We start from the raw sequence: 20,214 nt of genomic DNA on the forward strand, positions 1-20,214 counted from the left end.
ACCACAAAGAGTTTTTTTTTCTTTATAACCATATTAACATTTCCAATCATATCTTATTTTTGTGTTCACAGAGCCAATGGCAGAAAAATCTTTAAGGTTTGAAGCATTCCGATTAAGCTAATCTCTAAAAAAACAAAAACAAAACATCAACCTATAAAAATGTATGGTCAAAAGTGACTGAAGAGCACCACAGGGTTAAACTTGCAACAAAAAAGTTTAGACAGTCAAAAAAATGCGACAAAAAAGGGGCAAATCTGAGTCCCCCGGGGTTGGATCAGACACGAGCAGTGGCTTTGCGGGGTCTAACTGCAGCTTCCTCGTTCCATGTGAATCAGAAAGACAATTAGGGGCTTATTAGGCGCTGGGAGAGAGGCGTACCTCTAAGAATTGGTGGGAGCAGGAGCGAACACTCGCCAACCGCAGCCGAAGCCTCTACGACATCTCCAGCCGAGAACAGTCCTGGCCAATGTCTCACCTAATTACGCTCGCCAGAGCGTTCTTTGTTTGCCATTCAGCATGCCTGTCTGATTCCCTTTTCTCCCGGACCGTTTGCGCCAATGTCCCTGGAAGTGTGCTAATTAGAGAAGAAATGGCCCTAGTAATTATGTCAACTCTTGTTAACAGGGATGACAATGAGCAATATTATTTTTACGCAATGTTTTGTGCTGGGGGCCTTCAAAACTTCCAATTCCCATTAAATGGCAAAAATGGCCTTGCACTGGTGTGGAAGCACTCTCATGTCAAAGCCTTTACATGTCCGGAGCAAAAGAGGGATGTTAATGGAGCAGTCGATGGAGTGGCACAGGCATGAAGTTATTGCCCTAATTAAAAGTTTGAATGCTACTTCATGAACTCCCTCATTGTTTCATGAAAGCTACTTTTAGGAAACGTCGCTGGATGGCCGAGAGGAAGCAAAACTACACTAGCTGATGCCAAAAGCGTCTTTAAAATGCTGAAAACAAACAATAACAAAAAATAAATAAATCTAGGAGGGGCATGTAGGCAAGAGCACAGCACAACCAATTGTATTTTATTTAAACAACACTGAATTTTTATTAAAACAATTGAAGCTGTATTAAACTGTAGAGTGAAAAATAAATACATTTATGAACATTTATCGAAAAGCACACTACTGTCCTACCCTTTCTACTCAGCACCTGCCGTTTAAAGAAATTAAAAGTATATACAAAAATGATGTGGTGTTATGATGTTTTGACCCCAAATCGTTCGAATATTAGTGAAAGCGTTTAGCTATCATGCTGTTTTCTGCCTCATAAGCTCACGATCAACTGGCAGATGACCCCACAGGTCAACCATCACCATCTGGGTCTTCACTTTTTGGGTCTCTCCAAGATGTTCAGGAATTTCCCTCTTGTCATCTCTCGAGCTGGAAAAGCAAAAATAGGTTATTGTAATATTAAAGTCTCCAAACCTAATCACACATAGATGAAGTAACTTTGCATGGTATATTTTAATCAGGGAGCAAATATAATGCACATCATTAAAGTTGTTCTAATGAACTCATTTTTTCATCTTCATTTCCGAAACTCAGTCTACATAACCTACAGGACGCTCTGCTACGACCCCTCCACAGGCAGTGATGAGCTGCTGGGTGTGTTTTTCAGACGGGGAATGATGGGTGTGAGGGACAGGGTACGCCATGGTGTTGGGCAGCAGCTAATGAAATCATGTGGCCGACTGTAATTTAGATGAGCTGCCCTGTGTGGCATCTTAATGACCGGAGCAGGTGTCCGTGCATTCACCTTCAGCTGTCTATCACTGGATTAAACATGATGCTACCTACATTCAGACTCTTTAATGAGGTTCATATCACCTGAACAAAAATTGGAATGGGCTTGAAAAGATTTTATATTTAAAAAAATGTTCTCCAAGGCTAAATTTAACCGATCAAAAACACAGTAAAAGCAATAATACTGATTATTATTGAAAATAGTTCTTTTAAATAGCATTTTCAAAAGTAATTTACTCCTGTGATTGCAAAGCTGAAATTTCAGCAGCTATTACTCTAGTCTTCAGTGTCATATGATCCTACAAGAATTGTTTTTCATGTGTTTCATTTTTTAAAGTGTTGAAAACAGTTGATCCATATGTTTATGGAAACCATGATACATGTTTGAGGATTGTTTTGTTTCATCCATAGACAATTCACAAGAATAGGATTTGCTTTTGATTTCAAAAGTCTTTTGTAAATGCCTTTACTGTCATTTTTTAATTCAATTTAGTGTAAGCTTCATTTCTAAAAGCATGTTTCTTTTTTAATAAACAAAACCAAAACAAAACCATACTGAGCCTACAATAGAAAAGATATTTTAAATAATTATATATTTCAAATGTATAAGTACATTTAAAATTTTATTTTATTCTAATTTATATTAATCTATTTTAATATAGACAATATTTTAATATTCTTTTAATCGACTTTATATTCACCACACACACTTTGAATGTAATATGGTGTCTCATAACAATGCTTTAAATCAAGCTAAACTAACAAGAACTAGCCCAAAGAAAAGTAATAATGTAATACTTTAAAACGCTTTGTACATTAAAGTTCAAAATACCCCAATAATATGAAAAATTGGGGAAAATTCCCAGCAATGAATCAGTTTTTTTAATCAGATTATTTCTATTTTCTGTGGCATTGGTTCAAACAGTAGGCACGTGAACACTCGACTCCTGACTATCAGCTCCCTGAGAAAGCCAGTGTAGGCTGAAATGCATCCTAATCTTTAGTGTGTTAATACAACAGATCACCATTATAAGTGAAACACTTAAGTAACGAAAGGCATTATAAGATAATACAGTCATTAAGCATTCACTCTGCAGTCTCAATGTGAGAGATTAGTGCCTTAAGTGCTTTCCATAAGTAAATGTGTGTCTTAATCCCAGGTTTAATGTCAATGATAGGGCGGCTAACGCTTTGTTAAATGGGCCACTGGTTTCTGGAGGGGTCCACAAGCAGGGGGGAAAGAGCTTCGTCATAGATGAACTAACAACCCCACTCTAACTCTTACTACCCCTCTCCCAATCTCCCTCACATTTTCTGTCCAAAACAATACAGGAGTCTGTCTGGCTAAGCATTCTCCCATGAGACCCCTTCACCAGAGTGCACCCCTCTGATCCACTCATTAATTAGATTTCCATTTATCCTCAATTCCCGTCAGAGCAGAAGGGAAATGATTTGCATTGAGTGAGTTAGATTAAAAAAGGGGAGTGTAGAGGGTCCTGCCAGCTAGCCTCACTCAAACACACACACGCACAGAGAAAGAGAGAGAGAGAGAGAGACAAGTATGAGCATTTACACACACACGCACAAAGCTGGTGCTGTCACCGGACGAGGCAGATCAATACTGATTAGCAGGAGTTAGAGATTTGTTTAGTTGATTAGAAAGGTCAATTACTAATTCTGTACTTAGTTAATCAGCAGCTTGTTGCTGGTGACATCCATACTAAATGGCATATTATGGATTCCAGAGGCCATATTATGTTCTTGATTTTATATGTACACTCATTAATATTTGACATAATTAACATTTTTATTAAATGATAAATATACATGTATCTGTATGTAAAATTGTACATTAAAAGATATATACTGTAATATAATAATAGTAGGCCTATAATATGTAATACACTTTACAGCTACTTAATTATATTAATATACAACACACACACATATATGGGGCTGCACGATTATGACAAAAATGATAATTGTTGATTATTCCCATAATATTGTAATTGCGATTATCAATTACGATTGTCACGACTTACACTGAATGATGTTTATAACATTGTCTGAAGCAACCGCATGCCATATTTTCACATGAACATAAACAACACTGAAAACACTTATATAATTTAACGCAATAATATATTTTTTGCAGTATTAACATATGAATAAGATAAGTTGATTAATTAATTAATTAATTAATTAATTATGGATTGGTAAATCACAGCTATAATATTTTTTAACTAACACATATATACATATGTGTGTATATATATATATATATATATATATATATATATATATATATATATATATATATATATATATATATATATATATATATAATGTATAAACACACATGCCTGCACACATACATACATATGTGCACGCACACACAGCTCATGCATGTATATTAAATAATAAACGCATAGGTTTGCAAGTAACACATTGAATTAAATACAATCAATTATGTGCTATCATTAAACTTTTCTGTTTCGAAATCAATGTGGTTTAACGGTAATGAATGCTCTTTTATCTTGGGAGATGTAAGCATGTTTTAGAGGCCATTAAAGCACATCTAGAGACAAGATGGCTTGTTTTTAAGCCCAAAGAGAAAATGAATCCCTGGACCTTAAACTGAATTCTCTCCGAAACCTGACTGCCCCAATTCACTTTCATTAGAAGTCAAGCACACTAATCGTGCCCCTGTTGCGCATCTGAAACTGCCACTTGGCTATTACGGGGAGTAATCTTTATTTAATAGATTTAACATCCATTCTCGCTGCCGAAACCTCATGGGACGGGGGAGGACAGACACACGCTCACACACAAACCCACCCTTTCGTCCCTGCGTTGGAACACATACACCTGATGCTCATGTTTGTGTTCAAAATTCAATTACCTACTTATTGATACTTCACAGAGATATTTAAGATGCAGACATGGTGAGTGATTTCCCAAGGGAGCCACTGCTTCCTCTTAATGTCCCAGCCGAGAGCTCTCCTCTTCTTACCCCTCCCTCCAACCACTTGACACCACCAATCATTACACACACGCGCTCACCAACGCCAGCCAGCCCTGCCACAGCCTATCCCTGTTCAAGAGGTGTCCTTATTAATAGGCAATCAGTCAAAATTCATTCATTAAAAAGCCTAAAAGCTTTCACACAGGCGCTATGATTAGCTAGGAAAGAAAATCCAATGAATTCCTAATGTATTTATGGAAATAAGGTGTCATTTCCGATCTGTTGATAGAGGTGGTGGCTAGGACGAAGAAGAGAGAGCGAGTTACATGAATTCCCTCCAATCTCCCGCTGCGCTGCTCCAAATCTGGACCCAGCTCGGATGTATCTGTGCGGTCAAAGGTCTGAACGTTGTCTTAGCAAGTCAGGGTCAAAACAAAGGCAAATTAAGCATATATATAAACGTGATTTCACAAACATTCCCTATTCTGGTGGGGCAGTGCAATAGCCATAAAGCAGCAGAAGTAGTGTGTGAGGGGAGGGGAAGATGAGAGGACAGGAAGACAGAGGAGAGTAAAGTCGAGGAGAGCTTTCCCCCAGCTCAGCCTGTCATCTAGCAGCACTTCATAACTGCTTGCCCCTGCGGTCGGGTGTCTCTGATGGATTGATGGAAGCACATTACTACGGTAGGGTAGCATCACTGCAATCATATTCAGCGACACACTCCGCTTAATAGAGAAGAGATTGATCTAGGGGAGGAGGTAGTGAACATTGGGGCCATTAGTGCTGGACGGGTGTGACCTTCATACTGGGTGCAAGAACAGATTGAACAGCAGGAGATTCTTGGATGTTCCTGACTGTGAATCTTTAACTTTCGTGAATCTTTAACTTTTAGCATGGCGCATCTGTGCCAGTTCTCCTCCTATATGAAGCGGCATGTATGGGTCAGTGAAATCACACCCAGTTTTTGTGAAAATCTATTCATTTGTTCGAAAGTAATTTTAATGCAGCAAATAGGATTAAAAGACTGAGCTTCTTTTAAAAATGAAATATTAAAATATTTTGGCATAACCTTTCGTGTTATTTTTAGGTAAAATATTTTATTAAAGCTTTTTAACTTCTAAAACTTAAAAATATTTACAGTTACATTTAATTTTAGCCTGTCAAAGAAAGTATACATGAACAAAATGGTGAAAAAAGGGAAATTAAATAACAGAGTCATGACCTCCATGTCTGCACGTCAAGGTCAGATAAAATATTAGTTAATACAGCGTTTTTATGACATGGCAAGGCTAGAGCAGGTTGTAAAATGCCATGTGGTTCAACTCAGCATTATATATATATTTATACACACACACAACAGTTTTATAACACTACATAATGCATTTATAAAAGATGACTAAGATATGCACGTTCACATGCATATAAAGTATAAAGACATGCAAAATAAATTAATATTCCTCAATACTCAAAACATTTTTCTTAAGTTACACTACATTACATTTCTTCAATAACATTTCTTGAAAACCTCATGAAATCACCATAAATACAAACAATATAATTAAAAAATTATTCTACTTTATGTACTGCATTCGATTTTTATAAGACTCTTTATATTTCCCTATCGCGGACACTCTCATTGGTCTTTGAGCCATACATGCTCCTATCGTATCATATGTAATAAACAAGCAATCAAGGTATCTGTCCAGGGAAACATCAGACCCACTGGATTTATGTAAGTGCTACTTTACTGTACCAAATTTTCCAGCATGATAATTGCAAAGATCTTTGAAGGGTACATAGCTAAATCTGAAAAGCAATAGCACACCTCTTCTGAACAAGCTGCACGATTTGAGATATTATTCACGTTTAATGCTCAGGGTTACGGAGTTTTGAAACCGATTCTCTATTAATAAATGCAATCCGTTCCTATTTTCCCGCTGCTTATTGTTCTTCTGAACACCAAAAAAAAAATCTACATTAGAAATCTTGTTAGATGCACAAGATGTCTCCAGATTGTTTGACGCCCCGTTTAAAAAAAACACCCCCACGATTACTCGTAAAAACAAGTGTGTGTTACATCATCTGTGCAAGCCGCTGCAGTGGAATCGGAGATATCATCAGCATCGCTTGAGGCCTGGCTGTCCCAGAGGAGCACTCTCCATTCAATTACCTTCAATAACAGTACTTATCAGTGTAGTGTCTGGTCCTGTGGGAGCGGAGGGGCCTGATGACCATGCTCAGCAGCCCCCCGACAGCAGCATTCATCACGGCCCGCAGCAGATGGGTACTGGTGGGGGGCTGGAGGGGTAGGCACGCGTCAGGCCCTCCCACAACGACCCTGATCAGCGTCACTCAGCTAGAAGAGGAGGGGTAGACGTCCCCAAGGAGACTGGTGTGGCACATGTCATGCTCACGCACACAAATAAATACACACACATGCACATGATATCCTTATCTGCCTCCGGTCGCAACCCACACGTAGCGGTCCCACATGAAAATGTGCTGATCCACTCAAAATCAAGCCATTAAGATGCTTAATATACTGTTATTTAGACATTTTAAGCTTAACACGAGTACGCGATTAATCAAAGCTTAATTTATGCTGCTGCTGATCATATTTTTCCATCCCAAACATATGCGGCTAATGCATCTAAAAACTCGGCATCTGCATGCGCCCGAGGCGAAGGTCGAAATAAATATCTAAAACAAATGTGTGGCTGATAACCTTGCCTTTGGGGTGAGTTTTCACTGCCTGATTGCATTATCCCCATTAACCAGATCAGGACTTTAATGGCCGTCGTTGCCAAAGGTGCAGTAAATCTTTTTCCTCCTCCTCACCCTCCCGTCTCCTAACACTACCTCTCGTCAGCTCGTTTAAAGGCGCTGAAGAGAGAAAGAAACATGATGAAAAAGTAGCTCAGATTTACAAGGCTTCTCCTGACAGCTAGGAGAAGGAAGAAAATTAAACCACACCACATTAAAGGGCGCTGCATTAAATGCTGCTCTGAGCCGAATGATAATCGTAATTTCATATCTGTCTCCTCAGTGCAGAGGCTTTACATAACACTACGCTTTAACTTATTGAAATATCGAATTTACAGATGATGCGTAATGTAATTCTGTAATATAATGAATTGATGTAAGCGCAGAGCGTTGCACAACTAGCCAAGTTCCTCTATGTTCGCCTTACACATCTTTAAATTATCTGAAAATGTGTAACGACAGTCTAAAAGCCTGAGATAGCGAATCTGAGATTTTAGCATTTAAACCTTAAAGACACTGTAAGATTAGGATGTACACTACAGTTACGTATGTTTTTTTAGTAATAAAGGCTCTTATGCTCAGAAAGGTTGCATTTGTTTAATTAAAATGTGTTAAAAGCAGTAATATTGTGAAACACTTACTGCAATTTAAAATGTCAATTTGATTACATTTTAAAATGTCATTTATTTTATTGATGCAAAGCTGAATTCTCAGCATTATTACTCCAGTATTGAGTGACACATGATCCTTCAGAAATCATTCTTATACGGCAATCTTGTACCTAAGAAACAGAGTTTCACTGGAAACTATGCTACTTTTATTGAGTAAAAAAGAAATTTAAATGCAATTATTTTAAAATTGTATTTACGGTCACATTTTTGATCAACTTAAATCATCCCAAACGGAAGTATTCCCTTCTTTATTCCAGAAAAAAAAACTTCAATGAACAAATTAAATGAATATGACACAAAATAAAAAGTAAATAACCAATTGCTACTCCTACTAACTACATTGATCACATGAACACGAACTGATGGTCAGAGGTTCTTGTTTCTCTCTTTGGATCCTTCTCATATTATGCTTCAGAACATGATCGTTTGGTTTTAAGCAACACTTGTGGAGCTCATGCAGCTGACTATTTCTGACTATTATTTCGCTCAATGGCATAAAGCTGTGACAAATTATCTTTGGCATAATCTTGGTTGAATGAGCCTACTTTAATCATGCCCTCTTGATGGAGATTTTACAAATCAGCAGTGAGTTCACAAGGCGAACTCTCATCACTTCACCAGTATATTTTCCACATTTACAGCCCCACGTCTGACCAGGACCGAGGTAACCAGTGGGTGGGTTTACCCAAAGATATAGAAGAAACAAATATGAAATCAAACTCATACTAAATCACAGTTTTCTGGTGCACAGGTTATATATTAGATGGATAGGACTTGCTTTCAGCATTTTAAATTAATTTTCTTACTCCTGTTAAAATGAATAAATGTCTTGGAGCATGTTGCATTCCTACATCATGAGCAAGCAGAGGACAAAATAACAGGAGGGTGGAGACATCTAGGTTGACTTATTACACTGCTAGCAGAAAGCCTACTGAGTGCAAAGTCAAAGATATTAAATGCAGGCAGAACAGACTCAGGCCTTTCTATTTGTAAAAATGATATTTTTACATAGCACAAGCAGCACGGAATATATACCTAAAAATAGCACATTTACCACAGAGAGTTGGCACAGAAATTCATATGTTTTCGATATTAAATGGTGAACATGTAAACATGAGATGTCTCAAATACGGTAGAGTTACGGAAGAATATTTCAGGTCAGTAAGACATTTAATTTATAGATGTTTGAAGTTGTTCAAAATAATATGATACATTCAATATTATTATCAATATTAATATAGTGTGAGATTTTGCTAGATTTACCCTGGTGTCTCTTTGAAAGGAAGGTTGCTGAGGGATTATTTTGAGCATGCCATGAAAAGGTCAAAAGGTCATAAGAAATGTAATATATTTAAAAACAGTGTTACTCATTACTCACTTTACAAATTGCACAACATTTGAATATTTGATGCCCATTTTCATCTAGAAAGTCTTGGAAACACTTATCTTTTCTGTAATCCTGACAGTATGGATTAATACTACATCTAGCAATTCTGCAATATAACATTTCAGAGCTACCGGGCAACAAGCCAGTTCTGTTTAAATATAGAGTGGGGATTTATTTAAGTCTTACCAACCAAAATAAATAGATAAAAATATGTATATATGAATAATGGAGTCAGTTTTCAGGTATGTTTCAGATGGATTTAGGTGCTAGATCACTTATAACGTATATGTTTAAAGAACCTCTATCATAAAGCTAACAGCAGGAGAAAACGGTTAACAGCAGCTCTTGTGTTCATTAAAGTGTTTATTTGCTAACATCGCCATCTAGTGGTGGCTTTACAAACCCTACTACAAGCCACTTGGTGCACACATTAAATAATTGTTTAAAAAAAAAACTAAAATTACTCACATTCTTCCAAACCCAATTGATAAGCCAGATTCTGCAGTCCCTTTACCTTCTCCATCAGATTAGCTGTGGTCAAACTTCCTAATTCTAATTTAAAACAACAAAAAACATAAGAAGATTAATATTTCTAGTGCCAATGCCAACGTCAAAAAATGTCCATAACATAAAAATGCTAAAAATATAGTAGAAGCTTGATTTTACTTATTTTGGTTTTATGCAAGAAGCAACAGACCTTTCAACATTTCAATATCTTCTGACTCCAGTTCAGCCATCCACTTGGGTGGAGAATTTGTGATAGGCTGCAACAACAAACAGAAGTCTCAATTGTATGTCTGAAAACAAAATTCCCCAAAATAATTCATTTTAATTCATAATTATAATTCTTGGCTCACATTTTTGAAGGACGCAGCAAATTCAGAGACACCCGGTACTGTTAAAAAAATAAGTACACCGAACTTTCAAAACAACATTCAAGGATACAATATAAAAAAAAATATATATGGGCAAAAAAAAAAAATTTCAATATGTTTGTTTGTTATTAAGCCTTAGGGTCATATTTGGAAACATATGTGAATGTTGCATCTTATAATATACAATTGGTTCAAATCAAAAATTATTAGACAAAAACTTACACTGCTCCGGCCACAGGTCAGGAGAAGCTCGGTCAAGTTTTTCAAAACTTAGTAGAGAGGATTCAAAGTCCTCACCTAATAAATAAAGAAATGACATATGCCTTTATTACAACGCCGGTTCGGACACTGGTTTAAGTTAAAATGCTTTAACCTTCGGAGAAATAATCCTCTTGTTTTGCAGAATATTACGCTTGCATGTAATGTTAGGAAAAGTCACATTACAGGGGGAGGTTATGTTGTGTTTACTCAGCTGTTTGTATTGTTGTGAACCAGCTGAGCTAGCTGCAGTGGGTAACAACGCCTCTTAAAATAAACAAATACATACTAAAAATAGAGGCAGTATACAAAAAGCACTCTTTTTCCGCACAACCGTCGCTTCAACAAATTCGTATAATATTTAATATAGTAAACGATGTCGCTTGACACGTAGCTTGCTAATGACTGACACCAAACAATTTTATGACGCTATTCCGAGGGGAAAGCCTTTTTTGAAACTGAATTCATCAATTCTTTAAGAGGATATGTTGACCGGCATAACAGTTTATAACGTTTAACCGGTCAGTTACACTAGTACAATAACAACTAATGCGACCAGAGAAAAGAGGAATTAAAATTTACCTCCATTCGGAGACGCCATCTTGACAACAACACACGTGATTCGACGCAGCCAATGGCTGAAGGTCGTGGGTGCCTGTAGCCCCGCCCCCTTCGCGATGTCGCAACATTAACACGAGACTTTCAGCTGCATTGAGAAGTAACATTATTTTTTCCAACGTTAATTAAAAAAACAATTTATATTTATTTATAAATTTATATTTAACATTACATTAAATCTGATGACATATTCAGAAAAGGTCAAAAAAAGGGACCAGACATTGCAAAGCTGGTCATAATAAAGTTAAGTTGCCCGAAGATAATGGCTAAAACAAATTCACTATAAATAAGAGGAGATTATAAAACCTGTGAGCACGTTAGTTTAGCAAGAAAACGTTAACTAAAGTGACGCAACACTAAAGTGGGTTAGAAATATACAGTCTATCAAAAATAACACTATTTTCTTCATAGCATGATGGTGGTTTACGAAAAGTATTTTTAGTAAAGGACTTAGAAAATGTGCTGCTGTCAGGCAAACACAGATAAAGTCCAAATACATGTTTTGCAGTGTAAGCCATTAATCTGCATTCAAGGCAATTTAAGGCTTCCAGGAACACAATTACAAAGAGACACAGCTAATTACCTTGCAAAAAATTATGCAAAATGATAATTCAGTGGCAAATAAATTGATCAAAATCACAACTTATGTAGCTGAGAAACATAATATTGCGATACATCAAAACGTGCGATTGTATGAATATACCAATTAATTTTTTTCTGAGGAGAAAAATATGCAATAAATGAAATGTACAAAACTCAAATGAAGGAGTGAATATTTTATACATAATTAGATTCTTGAAATCTGAAAGGCACTTTATTACATGTCAGTTTAAATCAGTCCGACTACAGCAGTTAAACAACATCAAGCTTTAGTGTAAAATCCGTAATTGTCAAATAAAATATTTTAAAAAGGTTTAACATCCTAACAGCAGAGTAAAGGCTGTACTTCCACAATGAAATGAGCCAGTCAACATGTAATAACTGAAATGGTTAAAGAGATTTCATAATGTCTTGGACACTTCAAAACTATCTAAAAAGGTCTAAAATTCCCATGATTCCATCCACCTGAGGCCAGCCATGGACGAGGCAGGGTCTTGAGCCAGGGGCCCCCTCATACCATAGGAGAGAGGGTGGAAGAGATAAAAGCTGGAACATGTAAAAAGTCAGGTGCAAGATCAATATTGGAAATTGTGGCCTAAAAATATAACACATTGAACATTTGTACAAAATGCACAATTTTGCATTAGATAAAATGATGATTTTGAAAACTTGATTAATTTACAACAGCAAACGTAAAAATAATGAAAGCATAAAAGTGATGTTAGCCCAACAATAACTACAGTTCAATATTAGGGCCTTACCTGTAGATGAACACTAGAAACAGTAGAAATTGACCTCCCCTCATAAGATGATGGGATCTGGACGAACTAAAGAGAAGATGTAAATTCTGGAGGAAGATGTCCAGAGTAATACCTTAAATAAAGAAGGTCATTAAATGTGTTTATTGAGATAACATTTTTGTCTAAAAATTCTAATTAATGCTGTAAAATTATGTTTTTTTTTTGTATTTTAAATCTGAACAGATTTAGAGAAATGTAGCACTGCATCACTTGCTCACAAATGGATCCTTTGGGTGCCGTCATCCAAATAACTGATAAAACATCACAATAATCCACATTTTCAATATATCCTTTAATGTCTTCTGAAGAAAAAAAGATACATTTATAAGAAACAAATTCATTAGGCTATTTTTAACTTCAAACCATTGCTTCTAGCGAACATACAAGTCCTCTATCCAAAACACTGCTTATCTATTGTACTGAAAACAACGGCTTGTCTATATCAGGAGAGAAACACGCACAGACCAAACAAGTGAAAACATTCCAAAACCGCTCTAAACAAATATTTTTATCAGCTGTTTGGACTCATTCTGACAGCACCAGTTCACTGGAGAGAATCCACTGGTGAGCAAATGATGTAATTTTGGACAGCCTGAGGGTAACCAGACTTTCAGCAAATGCATCAGTGCATTCCCCTCGGTTATCTGGTTTGTCGTCGTACCTGTGAGCATACTGCTGAACAACATGGCAGGAAAGTAATGGTGGTAGTAGAGTATGCGACCCATGATGTAGAACGGGAGGTAGTGTAATAGCCAACCCAAAAGCAGCATCCCGCCACCCTCCATGAGAATGTGACAGTGCACTGAAAGACAGCATCCGATGTTTTATACTCGTTCTGATTGGCTCTTTTTAAGTAATGGACAATATGTACTGCTGCTTACCTTTCCTCGTTCCCTCCATCTTCACTCCTCTCTGTGTGGCTAAAGATGCCACCGTCAGCATTAAAACAAACAGAGCCAGACTCAAGAGATTCAGCCACCAGATGACCTGAGGATTAAATGTAAGCTTTACTAATGATATGACAAATGATCTTAAGCGAGAAAGAGAGGCAGATAGACTTACAGGGTTCCCGAGAAGATAAACGCGGTACTCTGTCTCATTCACTCCAGAAAACCTCAAACCCTATTATGAATAATGAATTATAATGAGTTCTCCAACAGATGTGGGTCTTTAAAATAGTTGCTAGTTTGTTGGGTGTTAAACTTTTACAGAAGCGAATGAAAAATATTTGATTTATTTCAATTTAGAAATGCTGTTTTGGCAACTAGTGAACAAAAAATACTTTAAATAAAAGCATATTTAAATCATAGTTATACTAAAACAAAAACTAAATATAAGTAACGCTCAAAAGTAAAGCTAAAATAAATATTTTTTATAATTAAATAGTAATAATATCAGTGTAAGCAGTGCTTTGAACCGGTCTTCTCTACCTGATAGTTGATGGGCCAGTGCCAGGGTTTAGAGTTCATCTCGTTGTCTTTAGGCTTTAAACCACTGTTTCCCTAAACAAAAAACAAGAGTTTCACTAAACCTAAACCTTTCATTTTAATACATGAACCAATCCGACGCATAAGCAACATTTTAAAAGGTAGATTTTCCTTTTTAGGGTAATCTTATCTTACCCTGATCATCACAATATGAGACTCCCAGAGGATCTCCAGGAAAGTTGGTTTGAGCACTGAAAGACTGATGTTAGGCACTGTAGACATAAAACAAAATATTGCATGAAGAGTTAAGTAAAATCCATCTAAAGGCACATTTCCGTCTATTAGTTAGAACATACATTTAGGGTTGATGTGATCCTCAATGTTCCACTGGGTGTTGGGGGTCTCTTTGACATATGGGCTACACGTGACCTCCACTTGCTCCCATCCCCTGTAAAAGTGTCAAATCCAGTTTAAACTGGTCTTCTGCTATGCACTACAGACCAGATCTAAGGTTTCTGCTGAATGAATGCTCTCACCACTTGGGAAGGGTCTTTCCAGAGGAGCAAAGCACGCAGCCTGTAGAGCGATGGAGAAAACGCACTTTACTACGCAGCACCTTCACCGGATCTCCTTTCTTCCCTCCACACACCTCCACCTGCCACAAGTCATTCATGTCTCCGCTTCCGTTCTGAAATAAAAAGCCATTATCGTTTAAAGTTTGTAATGTTACTCCGCTGGAACTAATGTAAATGTTAACGCGCATGATGCAATCAGAAAATAAGCCGATGGAGCACTAACCCATCTAATCAACTCATAACTGAACATGGTTTCTTTAATAGTGCCAAACATTACAGTACATGATTGGTAAAAATGCCGTACTCACAATGCCGTAACCTGTGACCTGCAGGTGTTTTTTGGTCAGTGGAGCTTCATGGAAATGACTGTGAAGATTTCTTGTAGTTCTGATAAAAGAAAATCAGGCGTTAACTAAACGTTCACATTGTTCTTTTAGGCCATAATAAGTTACTTTCCCAAAGACCTTATACATACTCTTTGTGCTCCAATCTAATGATGTCACCATGTCGAACCAGTTCTGGCAACCCTGTGAGATCTTAGCAGACAACAGGAGTTATTGATTCTTGTGAAGCGTGTATCTAGAAATATAATGCAACATAATGCAATATATGCAATATAATGCACGTGCAAGAACTCACCCTCAGAGTCGTCAGGTCTCTTGACCAACCACAGGTTGTTATAATCTTTGTGCAAATAGGCTGTAACCTACATGAGGAAAGATGCAGAACAAATTTACACAGGAATATTGAATTGCATCACCTAAAAGAATACGTGCTAAATTCTAAATGTGAAATCAAATGTGTACATATCAAGCGTTCATAGGTTTAATCATTTTTTTACTGTAATTACTTCAAACATTTTAACGCTAATGCTATTGGAATATTTTGAACCAAAAAAAGAATTTCAGGTCAGTTTTTCGTCTTGAAATCTTTCAGACAGCGTCTGTTAAGAGTAAACGATGGTGGACTGACCTGCTGCTGGTGAGCTCCAACTCCTTCTGGGTAAAGGTGCCAGTGAGAGTGCAGATACCCTCCTGCTATTCGCAGATTCTTCACAGTTATGACAGAGCCGTATGCCAGATCTGTGTGGAGGGAGGTGTACAACATTCAGTGCTTTTTTTTTTTTTAAGTAAAAAGAAAAATGGCAAAAAACTGAGCTCGCGTTGTTCTTACACTCTGGCATGGAGGCGTTGTGCAGATTGTTTCCAATTAAGCGAGACTGAAAAGCAGAGCTGAAGAAACCATCCCCAGGACCGCTGTGTATCAAAAAGAACAAAGACATAGCATTACTTTTTTGTATTAATGACCAATAAAATGCTTTAATAATAGAATAGAACATTAGTATTAGCTCAAAACGTACCTTCTGTTTAAGACAATGAAGTGAACAGCAAATATTGTAGTGTACAGGAACAGTGGGAGCATTATCAACCCAAAAACCCGAGCTAATAAATGCTTCCCAAAATCCAGCTGGTAAATAACAAGAACATATTCTCATTCACAAAATGCCCTAAAGCTTAAAGGTTTTAAATTGCTTTCAACATTTTTAATAATAACAGGAAAAGCTTCTTGAGCAAATCAACAATTTGGAAAGATTTCCGAAGGACTTCTAACACTGAAGAATAGAGTAATAACATAACAGGGATACATTCACAGAAAACTGTTATATCTCATCGAGTAACATTACAATACGGTATCTGTACTGTATTTTTGATCAAATAAAAGCAGCCTTGTTAGACAATACTGTTCAAAAACTGTTAAAAATCTTACTGATCTTAAACTTCCCGACCAATGTAAATATTTGAGAATTGTCTAGTAACACGTTCTAAATCATACCAAAGACAAGCCAAGGTCCCCAAGCAGCCTCCACAGATCAAAAGCTGTGTTAGTTCCCACCAAGAGGATGACAAACAGCCCCACAAACTTAACCCCCAGAGAGCCAGAGAGGCAGACCCCTGTCAGAAGCAGCCAGAACCACCAGGAAAAGCTAAAAGGCCTAAAGACAAGAAAGAAAATTTGCTCTATATTAGGCACATAAACTCAACCAGTACAGCCACAAAGAGAGACGCTTCAGACACCTCTACCTGAGTCTTTGTGTGTTGAATCTGACCATGCAGAGAACAGAGCCCATGATAAAAAACATCAGAATGGGGTCCAGGAGAATATACTGCGACAGCGTGATGCAGCCAGTGTCTGTCGTAAAGAAAAAAATACATCGTTGAACTTTAGATCACCATCGTGACGTCCTCGGCGAAAACAGGCCACTTCCACACTCACCAAAGATAAGCAGAGAGGCTGCGATGAGCGCCGCGGGTGCAGAACGTGACAGCTCCAGGACAATGAGGAAGGCAAAAGGAGGAAGACAGGAACCGAGAGACGCACAGAACTGAACACAAATTCATCACAGGGATTAAAGCTCACGTTTTAAGAAGCAATTTCATGGAAAGTCCAATTGTTAACATTACAAAATAAATAAAAGCAGTATTATACATAATCAGAAAATCTTTTGACCTCCAAGAAAAAAAACAAATAATTTTTTTTTTAAATGTGTTTTAAAAAAATATTTTATGCCGCATTTGTTTTTGATTTAAATTTTGACATCAAGTCACCTTTATTTATATAGCGCTTTTAACCATACATAGTGTGCCAAAGCGGGCTTACAGTATGAAATAGGAGTTTTAAAATATTATTGCCATTTAAAATAGCTGTTTTCTAGCTTGATAAGCAAAGGCTATGTTTAAATTATAATTTGATTTCTGATTTTATTAAAAGCTAATGTAAAAATAAAATGACTTGATATGCACAAACTGAAGTGGGATTTACCGCTCTCATCCCCCAGTAGTTGTGGTGCTCATACTTGTCCCCTGGTTTGATGAAGGGAAAGGTCCCATCGTAGCCCGTCAGGTATCCAGCGAGGCCGATCAGCATCTGAGAGACGAACGGAGACAAAAACTGACCGAACCATTTACACGATCTTACAGCCAGCGTTGGTCTGAAACCTTACCTTTCCAAGGGGCGGGTGAACATCAAAGAAGAACGTGCGGTTAATGTAATAGCTCCCCATTTTCCCGAAGTGAGTCTCATCCCAACTGCAAACGGACCGTAACGTTCGGTCATCGTGCACTGATACGATCACGATTTCACACAACTAATACTCACCACACATGCGGAGGCTCGGTGATTTTGTAAAAGCGCGTGCACACGGAGAGCACAAGCACGAGAAGCAGAGTATAAACCGGCCAGCGGTCATCTCTGGAGGGAGAGCTGAGGCGTCCTCCTCCTCGTCGGGGGACCCCTTTATCCGCCCCGTTAGTCTCATTAGAAAACCGGGACAGGCACTCAGCCTCCTCGTTTGTTTTACATGCTTTTCGATGTCTCGCAGCTGACGCGTCTTGTCTTTGCGTGCAATGCTCCTTCTGTCCACCGTCCATTAGCAGCTTTCTCGAAGACAATGAGGCATTTTCAAAGCAAGGTTAGCGAATCCACTATAAAGACAGTTCCTTCAACCCTTGCGGGATTTACACACCGCTGCGTGAGAAACGCTCATCACAACAAGGACCCTAACGCTTTCCAGCTCATGTTTGTTGTGCAGCGTGCACGTCTATGATCTGCTGTAGATTGTTGGTTTGGGAGATGTCGGAAATGCCTGCCCTTTGCTGCCCCCTGCTGGACAGGAGAGGGACACGCGGCGTCCTCAGATCAGATCAAAAGGTCAGTTTTCGAAATTGAGATTTATACATCATCTGAAAGCTTCATTTACAATATATAACTATTCTCTAAGTATATAACCTATAACTAGGCCTATTTCAAAATCTAGAATCTGAGGGTACCAAAAAACGCCTTTAAGGTTGTCCAAATAAAGTCCTTAGAAATGCATATTACTATAAAAATGTGTTTTCATATATTTGGGGTAGGAAATGTACTGAATATCTTCATGCAACATGATACTTTATCCTGATTTTTTGACTAAAAGAAAAATCGGTCATTTTGACCCATATAGTGTATTTTTGGCTATTGCATGCAACTTATTTATTTTTTTTGTGGTCCTGGGTCATAGGATTTTTCTTTCTTTTTGTAGTTTAATATTAGTTAACTCTGCTATTAGAATAAGTAGCAAGTCTATTTTTAAAGAACAAACTTAATGTGGGTGAGTGTGTGTGTGTATGTGCAAAGACAATTATTTAGTTTATGCAACATTATTTCCTCTTTACTATAATGACTTCTTATATATAAGTAGACTGGTCTAATTTGGATTACCTTGTGATTTCATGTGGAACTATATTTGAATAGCAGCCAAATCAACTAACATTATGACAGATAGATACATAACCTTAAGCTTAACCTGAAAAACTAAAGAACCACAACACAAAATAACATAAAACAGACATAGACACAGGCACCATGCGTATGCATTATATATTTTAATTAGGAACGCAGCTAAAAATGTGTATTAGCAGTATTTTCATGCTTCTGCATGACGCTCACAGATCAATGTCCTTCATATAACAATATATTACTGATCTCCAAACAAAAATGGTATTATTCTCAAAACTCCATTAGATGAGTATAAGGTCCATTTGTATCCAGCTTCAGGACTTGTCTGTTCCCATACGTTCCGTGTCTGACCTCCGGAACAGTGTCACTATTCTTGCAGGCCGCGAGTTCATTTTGACAATGAGACACAAAGCTGTCATAGAGCTTCAAGCCTTCATCCTTCCCAATGTTGCCGTGGTATTGCATCCCTTTTCCTTTTGGTTTTCCTCCAAGAGTAGCTTGCGGTACTATGAGAACGCTGGCTGGTAGCTGAAGGACTGAGGTATACTTTCCAGACTCCGTCTCACAAAGCTTCATGTTCAGCAGTGTGTTCACTGAGTGGGAAAACGCGTGTAAATTAAACACGGCGTATATTGCATTTCAGAATTAACGCATGCACGTATGCTTTTATTGCAAATATAAGACAGGAGCGACTGCATACCCATTTTGGGGATTACATCTTCAGTTGCACCTTTGAAAAAGCAGATGTAGATAACCATTCCCCTATTAATCTGAACAATCAGAACAAAATAAGACAGGTCGTTAGCTGGACAAAAACTAGAATTAATTATTTAATCAAATATGATTAATTAAATACCTCAACCCATTGAGCCTCACTCTCAGCCTCTGGAGGTTTGACCTGTAGTCGCGCGTGCAGACACTGCTGGAGAATCACTCGAGCTTTCACGCCGTTGTCTCTTCCCTCAGACATTTCTACGAAATATCACTTCAACTGCCGACGACAGCGATCAATTCAATTCAGAGGAAACATAAACAATATCGGTTTATTTTGAATGAACTACCTGGGTTCCGCTTCCGCGTGAGAGGATCAAACAATGTACGTCATCAACAGTCGACGGTGCGCTGCGACCTTACGAAAAAGCTCATGCCATCTATATTTTTGTTTCAAAACACACACACACTGCATTCATGGAACATGATATGATTTGTTCAAAAACAGCCAACTACTAAATACAGGTAGAAACGGGTGTCGT

General features: G+C 37.6%; 3 protein-coding genes across 4 annotated transcripts; all 3 read right to left on the bottom strand.

The window, feature by feature from the left end:
* Nucleotides 1–1,023: 1,023 nt before the first annotated feature.
* lin52 (lin-52 DREAM MuvB core complex component) lies at nucleotides 1,024–11,291 on the bottom strand. Its single transcript, XM_043262212.1, has 6 exons — nucleotides 11,252–11,291; nucleotides 10,634–10,708; nucleotides 10,394–10,431; nucleotides 10,234–10,300; nucleotides 10,005–10,088; nucleotides 1,024–1,387 (listed from the first exon to the last, which is right to left on the bottom strand). The coding sequence occupies exons 1-6, from the start codon at nucleotides 11,268–11,270 to the stop codon at nucleotides 1,332–1,334; spliced, it is 339 nt and encodes a 112-aa protein (XP_043118147.1). The 5' UTR covers nucleotides 11,271–11,291; the 3' UTR covers nucleotides 1,024–1,331.
* Nucleotides 11,292–12,048: 757 nt separating this feature from the next.
* Nucleotides 12,049–18,329, bottom strand: pomt2 (protein-O-mannosyltransferase 2). Of its 2 annotated transcripts, none has more exons than XM_043262166.1 (21): nucleotides 17,846–18,329; nucleotides 17,691–17,775; nucleotides 17,510–17,614; nucleotides 16,964–17,072; nucleotides 16,771–16,879; nucleotides 16,523–16,682; nucleotides 16,050–16,156; nucleotides 15,863–15,945; nucleotides 15,662–15,771; nucleotides 15,329–15,395; nucleotides 15,165–15,225; nucleotides 14,998–15,076; nucleotides 14,651–14,802; nucleotides 14,471–14,562; nucleotides 14,310–14,386; nucleotides 14,118–14,189; nucleotides 13,750–13,809; nucleotides 13,569–13,674; nucleotides 13,349–13,489; nucleotides 12,649–12,760; nucleotides 12,049–12,482 (listed from the first exon to the last, which is right to left on the bottom strand). In XM_043262166.1, the coding sequence occupies exons 1-21, from the start codon at nucleotides 18,115–18,117 to the stop codon at nucleotides 12,314–12,316; spliced, it is 2,328 nt and encodes a 775-aa protein (XP_043118101.1). In that variant the 5' UTR covers nucleotides 18,118–18,329; the 3' UTR covers nucleotides 12,049–12,313. The 2 variants fall into 2 exon arrangements, with proteins under 2 accessions (XP_043118101.1, XP_043118102.1); XM_043262167.1 differs by having other exon boundaries at nucleotides 12,049–12,433; nucleotides 17,846–18,328.
* A 763-nt stretch (nucleotides 18,330–19,092) lies between these two features.
* On the bottom strand, nucleotides 19,093–20,152 carry dtd2 (D-aminoacyl-tRNA deacylase 2). Its single transcript, XM_043262132.1, has 4 exons — nucleotides 20,023–20,152; nucleotides 19,818–19,952; nucleotides 19,662–19,731; nucleotides 19,093–19,554 (listed from the first exon to the last, which is right to left on the bottom strand). Exons 2-4 carry the CDS (start codon nucleotides 19,929–19,931, stop codon nucleotides 19,232–19,234), a joined length of 507 nt encoding a protein of 168 aa, XP_043118067.1. The 5' UTR covers nucleotides 19,932–19,952; nucleotides 20,023–20,152; the 3' UTR covers nucleotides 19,093–19,231.
* Nucleotides 20,153–20,214: the final 62 nt, after the last annotated feature.

The sequence above is a fragment of the Puntigrus tetrazona genome, chromosome 17, assembly GCF_018831695.1.
Source record: "Puntigrus tetrazona isolate hp1 chromosome 17, ASM1883169v1, whole genome shotgun sequence".
NCBI classification, from domain to species: domain Eukaryota; kingdom Metazoa; phylum Chordata; class Actinopteri; order Cypriniformes; family Cyprinidae; genus Puntigrus; species Puntigrus tetrazona.

What these genes read in the sequence shown, in the direction of transcription:
- pomt2 (XM_043262166.1), bottom strand. Translation starts at nt 18,117, where the DNA reads ATGGACGGTGGACAGAAGGAGCATTGCACGCAAAGACAAGACGCGTCA. An exon ending in ACTACTGGGGGATGAGAGCG is followed by an intron (nt 17,073 to 17,509) that starts GTAAATCCCACT and finishes ATTTGTGTTCAG; the next exon opens with TTCTGTGCGTCTCTCGGTTC. An exon ending in GATGGAGGGAACGAGGAAAG is followed by an intron (nt 13,490 to 13,568) that starts GTAAGCAGCAGT and finishes GCTGTCTTTCAG; the next exon opens with TGCACTGTCACATTCTCATG.
- dtd2 (XM_043262132.1), bottom strand. Translation starts at nt 19,931, where the DNA reads ATGTCTGAGGGAAGAGACAACGGCGTGAAAGCTCGAGTGATTCTCCAG. An exon ending in GTGAGGCTCAATGGGTTGAG is followed by an intron (nt 19,732 to 19,817) that starts GTATTTAATTAA and finishes CTGATTGTTCAG; the next exon opens with ATTAATAGGGGAATGGTTAT. An exon ending in AGATGTAATCCCCAAAATGG is followed by an intron (nt 19,555 to 19,661) that starts GTATGCAGTCGC and finishes TTTCCCACTCAG; the next exon opens with TGAACACACTGCTGAACATG.
- lin52 (XM_043262212.1), bottom strand. An exon ending in TGACCTGTGGCCGGAGCAGT is followed by an intron (nt 10,432 to 10,633) that starts GTAAGTTTTTGT and finishes TTTTTTTAACAG; the next exon opens with TACCGGGTGTCTCTGAATTT. An exon ending in TCAATTGGGTTTGGAAGAAT is followed by an intron (nt 1,388 to 10,004) that starts GTGAGTAATTTT and finishes TTGCTTTTCCAG; the next exon opens with CTCGAGAGATGACAAGAGGG.